Source organism: Mauremys reevesii, linkage group 22 (assembly GCF_016161935.1).
Source record: "Mauremys reevesii isolate NIE-2019 linkage group 22, ASM1616193v1, whole genome shotgun sequence".
NCBI lineage: Eukaryota > Metazoa > Chordata > Testudines > Geoemydidae > Mauremys > Mauremys reevesii.
The window spans coordinates 22,056,932-22,064,529 of NC_052644.1; the positions used below are offsets into that span (position 1 = coordinate 22,056,932).

The 7,598-nt window shown below is 67.9% G+C and overlaps 1 protein-coding gene across 6 annotated transcripts; it reads left to right on the plus strand.

Annotated features, from left to right (window-relative positions):
• The first annotated feature begins 332 nt into the window (after nt 1-332).
• Nucleotides 333-5,803, plus strand: FUZ (fuzzy planar cell polarity protein). 6 transcript variants are annotated; one of them, XM_039510058.1, is made up of 11 exons: nt 333-431; nt 909-1,030; nt 1,206-1,290; nt 2,385-2,453; nt 3,003-3,107; nt 3,321-3,518; nt 3,677-3,772; nt 3,887-3,993; nt 4,163-4,233; nt 4,968-5,054; nt 5,169-5,803. In XM_039510058.1, exons 1-11 carry the CDS (start codon nt 333-335, stop codon nt 5,369-5,371), a joined length of 1,242 nt encoding a protein of 413 aa, XP_039365992.1. In that variant the 3' UTR covers nt 5,372-5,803. The 6 variants fall into 6 exon arrangements, with proteins under 6 accessions (XP_039365992.1, XP_039365995.1, XP_039365993.1 ...); XM_039510061.1 differs by lacking the exon at nt 4,968-5,054; XM_039510059.1 differs by lacking the exon at nt 4,163-4,233.
• The last annotated feature ends 1,795 nt before the right edge of the window (nt 5,804-7,598 follow it).

Below are 7,598 nucleotides of genomic sequence, written 5' to 3' on the forward strand. Positions count from 1 at the left end.
GGGCGGGGGGCGGGGAGCGCGCGGGGCCAGGGCTTGAGCAGGAGGGCGGGCGGGCGGGCCGGAGAGGGGCGGAGCCTGAGAAGGTTTAGGGCCCCGAGTGGGCGGGGCCGGACAGGGGCGGGGCCGGAGGAGGGGGCGGGGCTCGGGAAGGGGCGGGGCCGGAGGAGGGCGGGACCTGGGTGCGGAGCCCCAGCAAGGCGAGGGGGCGGGACTTGCGAGTAGGCGGGGCCGGAGGAGGGGGCGGGGCCCAGCAAGGGAGGGGCGGGGCCTGCAGGCCCCTGGGGACAGAGTTTAGGGGGTAGCCAGGGCCGGGCCCCCTGGGGAGAGGGGCCATGGGGGAGGAGGGGGGCTCCGTCACCCTGCTCTGCCTCACAGCCAGCAGCGGGGTCCCCCTGTTCTGCCGCAGCACGGGGGCCCCCTCCAAGCACCAGGTGAGGCCCTGCCCCTCCCCTGCCCTGGGGGGCTGGTGCCCCCTAACCCTAGAGTATGGGGGGTGGGGGGGTTATAGGAAGGAAAGAGATTAGGTTCGGGGGGAAGAGCTGTGTCCCCCCGAGAAACACCCCCACCCCCAAATGCTAATTACCTCTCAGAGCCAGTCACGTCAGGGAGTGAACCCAGGAGTCCTGGCTCCCAGCCTCCCCCAGCTCTAGCCAGTAGACCCCACTCCCCTCCAAGAGCCAAGGAGAGAACCCAGGAGTCCGGGCTCCCAGCCCCCCCTGCTCTAACCCATTAGACCCCACTCCCCTCCCAGAGCCAGGGAGAGAACCCAGGAGTCCTGGCCCCGAGCCCCCTCTGCTCTAACCCATTCGACCCCACTCCCCTCCCAGAGCCGGGAAAGAACCCAGGAGTCCGGGCTCCCTGGCCCATTCTCTTTGAGTGACACTCCCTCCCCCCCCTTCTCTCCCCAGCTCCCCTTCTCGGTGATCGGCTCCCTGAATGGGGTGCACATGTTCGGGGCGAACCTGGACGTCCTGCTGACGGCAGCCTGCACCGCAAACACCCATGTGGTGTGGAGGGTTTTCCACAACAGGTCAGGGGGCAGCAGGGTGGCGGGAGCAGGGTGGTGCTGAGGGCCCTGGACGTCAGGTAGCAGGAGATGCTGGCCCTCGGGCTGGGGGGGGCTGGGGATTGGTTCCCTAAGGCAGGGGGTGGAGTGGGGAGCAGCTGCCCCCCCATGAGTCCCAGCATCACCCCAACTTTTCCAGCATCACCCTTATCGTCCTGTCGGCGGAGGAAGGAGCCAGCGACTTTGCCCTGGGACGCCTGCTGGACAACACCTTCAGCGCTATGGTGAGCCCCTGCCACCACCCCCCCGAACCCCAATCCCTGCAGGGGCCCCCCCAGGGGCCCCCGAAATGCTCTGGGAGCCGGATGCCTGCCCAGCAATCAGTGGGGCCGCTGCTCCGAGCACTCAAGGAAGACAAGGCCGTCGCGGAGAAGCCACGTGAATTCTTTGTGTCGGTCGTCACTGCAGAGGATGGGAGGGAGACTCCCGAACCCGAGCCGTGGTTTTTGGGTGACAGATCTGAGGAACTGCCCCAGATTGAGGCCTCGGTAGAGGAGGTTTGGGAACAGGAATAAGGCCCTAGGCCCGGCTGGGAATCACCCGAGAGTTCGGCAGGAACTCAGCTATGACATTGCTGAACTACTCCCTGGGGTGTGTCACCAATCGCTTCGCTCAGCCTCCGGCCCAGGCGGCTGGAGGGGAGCTCATGTGATGCCGATTTTTAGAAAAGGTTCCGGGCGCGATCCTGGCAATTCCAGGCCGGTGAGTCCAGCTTCAGTACTGGGCAAACTGGTTCCCGAACAGCACGATCAGGCACAGAGACAAACGTGACGGGTTGGGTTTGGAAAGGAAAATCGCGCCTCACCGATCTATTAGAATTCTTCCGGGGGTCGAGCCGTGTGGCCCAGGGGGAGCCAGCGTCCTTAGACTTTCCGAAAGCCTGTGAGAAAGGGGCTGGGAAAAGGGGGAATGGGGGAGGCGGCCGAGTTGGCAGACGACCCAGAAGGACTCAGGAGAGTCCCGCGAGGAGTTACAAAGGGACCCTTGGGTGACCGTTCTTATGTCCTCCCCCCCCCCAGCCCCGCACATGCTGCGCCCCAGGTCCTGGGCCCTTCCCCTGCTGAACCCACCTCCCTCCCCTGTCCCCCCACACATGGTCCCCCCAGCCCTGTGTCCCTCTCTCCATGATGCCCATTCAGTGCCCCCCCCCCCGCTTTGGGGCATGGAGCAGGGGGAGGGGAATTGACCCCCTCCAGCAGATCCTGGTTTTACCCCAGGGGGCCCTGGAACAGGCCAGGAATTGCCCCAGCTGCTCCCCCTCCCTGTGTTGGGGGGGCGGGGGGAGGACACGACTGACCAGTCTGGGGCCTCGTTCCAGGTGCTAATCCTGGGCTTGGAGGAGCTGGTGAACATCCGCAACATTGAACGCCTCAAAAAGGACCTGAGGGTGAGTGGGGGGATTGGGGTCCCCCCGAGCCTGGGCCCTGGGGGGGGACCACACAAGACTGGACCCCCCTGAACCTGAGCCCCGGGGGGGGAGAGTGGGACTGGGGGCCCCCTGAGCCTTGGGAGAGACTGGAACCCCCCCAAGCCTGGGTCCCAGGGGAGGAGACTGGGGCCCCCCAAGCCTGGGCCCTGGGTGGGGGAGACTGGGGCCCCCTGAGCCTGGGCCCTGGGTGGGGGAGACTGGGGCCCCCCAAGCCTGGGCCCTGGGCGGGGGAGACTGGGGACTTGGGCTCCGGAGTGGGGGAGACTAGGACCCCTGGGCTCTGGGAGGGGGGGGCTGCCCACCAGCCTCGGCCCCACAGGGCGTGGGAGTGGCCTGCGTTGTGGAGTAGCAGCCCCAGCCTGTGGTGTGACATCCTGCCCCCGTATCTGGGGACAGACGGAGGCCGTGGGGCTGACCCACAGCAGTTGTGGGGGGGGGGGGGCTGAACCCTGCAGCCCCCTCCCTGCCTGGCCGCTCCCAGCCTCACCAGCCCCCCACTTCCCCCAGGCCTGCTACAAGCTGATTGACAGCTTCCTGGCCCCCCTGGAGCGGAGCGGGGACCTGACACAGTGTGTGGAGTGCGTCCCTGTGCCCCACGGCGCCGCCCTGCAGGTGAGACCCCCCCCACAGCAACCCTGGGAACAGAGACCCTCTGGGGCCCCCTCCGGCCATCCCCTGCCCTGGGATCTCATGGGGGCGGGTTCTGGGGTTCAGAGCTGTGGGGAGCAGGGGGAGCAGGATGGGGGGGTCCCCAGCTAGGGGTGGGAGGCTCCTGGGGAAGGGCCACCACCCCCTGACCCCCCCCCTTTTCTCCCTGTGTGCCAGGAGGGCCTGGAAGCCTTCGTGGCCGCGGCCGAGAGCCGCTTTGGCTGCCTGGTGGTTGGGGGCCAGCTGGCGCTGGCCACTGAGCCCTGGTGGCAACTGGCCCCCCAGGAGCTGCTGCTGCTGAGCTGGCTGGTGGGCTCGCTGCCCCCCCCCACGGCGCGGGACTACCCCATCTACCTGCCCCACGGCAGCCCCACGGTGAGCACGCAGGGGGAAGTGGACGGGGTGTGGGTGGGGGTTTCGGGGGGTTTCGGGGGGCTGGCAGGGGGGCTGGCAGCGACACGGGGGAGGTTTGGGGCGCAGAGGGGCTGGGCTGGGGGGCCAGGGGTCTCTGTCTGACAATGCCCGCCCCCCAGGTCCCCCACCGGCTCCTCACCTGCCAGCTGCTGCCCGGCCTGGAGGCCTGCCTGATCTGCGGGCCCAGCCCTGCCCTGCACACCGTGGAGACCGAGGTGGGTGTGGGGGGCAGGTGGCATCCTGTGCCCCCTAGAGGGGGAGTGGGGCTGGGCCCCCCACCTGCCAGGGGGGCCCCAGCACGTTTAACCCCTTCTCCCCTGTGCCCCCAGCTGGTGCCACGGTTCTGGAAGCCCCTGCTGGAGCCGCTGCAGGCGTGTGTCAGGCCCCAGCCCCACGGCCTGCCCCCCGGCACCACCCTGCCCCCCGGAGTCCTGGCGTGAGTGCCTGGGGGGAGCGCGGGGGGGAGGCACTGGGGGCCCTAAGGCAGGTGTTGCGGGGGGAGGGGGGATGGCCGGGGGGTGCTATGGGGGGCTGCAGCCTGGGTGCCCCAGAAGGGCCCAGCCAGTGGAGCCCCCAGCCCCCCCCACGTTCCTCTTTTCTCTCAGGTTCCTGTTGATCCATCGGGAGCAGAGGAGCAGCCAGAGCTCAGTGCAGCCCCCAGGATCGGGGGGGGAGGGTAGGTCCTGCCCCCCAACCCAGCCGGGGGGGAGGGTAGGTCCTGCCCCCCCCAAGCCAGCCTGGGGGGGGGGTACGTCCTGCCCCCCAACCCAGCCCAGGGAGAGGGCAGGTCCTGCCCCCGAAGCCAGCCCAGGGGGAGGGTAGGTCCCTGCCCCCCAACCCAGCCCGGGGGGAGGGTACGTCCTGTCCCCAAACCTAGGGGGAGGGTACGTCCTGCCCCCCAACCCAGCCCGGGGAGAGGGCAGGTCCTGCCCCCCAACCCAGCCCAGGGGGAGGGTACGTCCTGCCCCCCAACCCAACCCAGGGGGAGGGTACGTCCTGCCCCCAAACCTAGGGGGAGGGTACGTCCTGCCCCCCCAACCCAGCCCAGGGAGAGGGCAGGTCCTGCCCCCGAAGCCAGCCCAGGGGGAGGGTAGGTCCCTGCCCCCCAACCCAGCCCGGGGGGAGGGTACGTCCTGCCCCCCAACCCAGCCCAGGGAGAGGGCAGGTCCTGCCCCCCAACCCAGCCCAGGGAGAGGGCAGGTCCTGCCCCCCAACCCAGCCCAGGGAGAGGGCAGGTCCCTGCCCCCCAACCCAGCTGGGGGAGAGGGTAAGTCCCTGCCCCCGAAGCCAGCCCGGGGCAGGTAGGTCCTGCCCCCTAGCCTGGCATCCCCAGTGCATCTGGGGAGTGGGTCCACGCCCTCCCAGGGGCCGGGTCCAGCCCCCTCTCAGCGTCTTCCCTCCTCCCCCCAGGCCTGTCCCCCCGGCGCCGCGCCCGCGCCCTGCGCCACTTCTACGCCCTGGTCGCCGCCCGCTACTTCCCCTGGGAGGGCAGCCCAGGTGAGTGGGGAAGGGGGGCAGGGGGAGGGCCCAGGGGGTGGGAAGGGCCCAGGGAAGAGGGGTCTCAAACCCGCCTGGGGCCTCCCCCCACCCTAACCCCTCTATGTCTGGCAGCCCCCCCCCAGGAGCCGTTCCAGGCCGGCTTCCCGCACCGCGCCCGGCACTGCTACGTGGTGAGCGCCACGCACAAGGCCTACGCCATCCACGCCCCCCAGCACCAGCTCTTCCTGCTCCTGGCGCCCCACGTGCCCACCTTCGCCCTGCGGCCCCTGGCCGCCCGCGCCCTGCAGCGCCTCACCGGGGACGCTGCCTGCTGAGACGCCGGCCCGGACGCCTGGGTTCCGCCTCGGGGGACCAAAGGGGATTTCTTCGGGCTATTTGGTAGGATGATCGTGTGCGCAGAAGAGCAGCCAGACTGGGTCCGACCAATGGCCCATCCAGCCCTGTGTCCTGCCAGAGGCAATCGCCGCGTGATCCACCCGTCGCCCATCCCCAGCTCCTGGCAAACAGCGGCCACAGACCCCATCCCTGCCCAGCCTGGCTAATGGCCACCGCTGGACCTGGCCTCCAGGGACCTGGCTAGGTCTTTTCTGAACCCTGTTCTAGTCTTGGCCTTCACGGCATCCTGCGGCAGGGAGTTCCACAGATTGGGGGAAAGAAATACCTCCTTTGCTTTTTCAACTTGCTGCCTAGGAATTTCATTGGGTGAGCCCTGGTTCTTGGGTTATGAGTAAACAACACTTGCTGATTCACTTGCTCCACACGGCTATCATTTCCCCCTTTAGGCGGGTGCGTGCCTCAGTTTCCCCTATGTACCTGAATAACGAGGGGGAGGGGAAAATGTGTTTTCTTTGCAGAAGAATCCAGATACCCAGGCGGGACCTGGGCTCCCGTGATGTGTCCTAGCAACTGATGACCCTGGCCCTCTGCAGGAAGCCAGCTGGGCAGGAGGGGAGAGCCGGGGACCCAGTCTGGCCCCCGATTGAGGAGGGATGAGGTGGGGGGGGCTGCGTGTGGGCCTGTGAGACGGTTTTGGCCTGGGGTCTGGCTGGGGCAGGGGAGAGGGGCTCTGGACTCACACCCCGCCCAGCTGGACTTGGCTGTAACTTCCTGCTTTCGGTGCTAATGAAGAATTTCCACGCTGTGTTCCAGACGATGAACCCCCATGGTTTTACCACGCGGGCTGAGAGGCGCTACAGCCTGGGGGGGGTGCGCTGCTCCCCTTGGGGGGTGCTCACGCTGTTAGCAGGGGTGGGCAAGGCTCAGTGATTAACCCCAGGGACAGCATGTCCCCACTGACGAGGGACCGATTCAGAGCTGGTCAGGAACAGCGAACCCGCGACAGGTGGTGGCAGAGGTGGGATTGTTACTAAGGCACGGCTGGAGAGGGGTGATCAGCCCCAGAGGCAGGTTCCGGACCCCAACAGGGCTACAAGAGGGGCTGGGAGCCGCCGGAGCAGCAGCAGGGCGGCCCCAGCTTCCTGTCCCGCAGGGGGGCTGTGGGGCCGGCCCCACAGCGGATCAGCTGAGGCTACAGGCGCTGGAGGACTGGCAAAGGGAAGGAGAGGACCAGGCAGCCCAGCTGAAGCATGGACTGGAGCTGGGGAGCGGAGAGGCAGGAAAATGCCCGTGGGGTAAGGGGGAGACTCCGAGCTGCAGGGAACAGGACTCCAGATTGGTGCCCTGCTTTATGCTGCTCAAGTGTGAACTGAGCCCTGAAGCTTTTGGGGTGCACGAAAGACCCCGGGGTGACCTGCCTGGAAGGCCCCACCCTGCTAGGAGAATAGCCCCACACGTGGGGGAGGGGGGCCCTGCGCTGGAGGATTTGTAGAAGCTGGAGGAGAGCTGCCCTCGGGAAGTGGACAGGAACCCTCATGCCACCTTGTCCCCACCCCCTAGTTAATCATGCAGCACATGGGGAAACTGAGGCACACACCATGTGAATACAAAGTCCTCCAAAAAACCAACCCCCCCGCGTCACTCCTGGGTTCTCGCTCGCTCTGCTTGGAGGCTGATGGATGAAATAATCAGCCGGTTCCTTGGCTGGGGGCAGGTGGGGGTCTGACAGGAAAGCCCCAGCCCCCTATGTGGGGCAGAGGGGAGTCACCCCCACACCTTGATGGGGAAAAGGCAACTCCGCCCTGGCACCTGCTTCCTCCTTCCCCAGCCATCACCCCACCCCGCCCCACAGGGGCCCCTTCTCCGTCTGGGAAAGAGACCCCCAAGTCCCCGGCCTCCCTCCTCCGTCTCCACCCCGGCGGCAGCGGCACAGGAGGCGGCTGGGGTGGCATGGGGGGGCGACCCCCCGTTTATTACAGTCACATGGAGGTCGACACACGCGCTCGGAAACACCTAGAACGGCAAGTCACATGGTCCTCCCCACCATTGCCCCCCCCCCCCCCCGGTGGGGCTCAGGCCAAGAGGGGCTGGGTCCCACATGGGGGGAGAGGCAGGAGACGCAGCCCCCCCCTTGTGTAACATCTTCCCTTTGGGGGGGGGGAGGGCAGCCCCACACCTCCCCCACCCATGGTCCAGCCCCAGGTT

Coding starts and splice junctions, on each gene's coding strand:
- FUZ (XM_039510058.1), top strand. CDS start 333: ATGGGGGAGGAGGGGGGCTCCGTCACCCTGCTCTGCCTCACAGCCAGC. Junction 3,994..4,162: donor CTGCCCCCCGGAGTCCTGGC/GTGAGTGCCTGG, acceptor CTTTTCTCTCAG/GTTCCTGTTGATCCATCGGG. Junction 5,055..5,168: donor CCCCTGGGAGGGCAGCCCAG/GTGAGTGGGGAA, acceptor TATGTCTGGCAG/CCCCCCCCCAGGAGCCGTTC.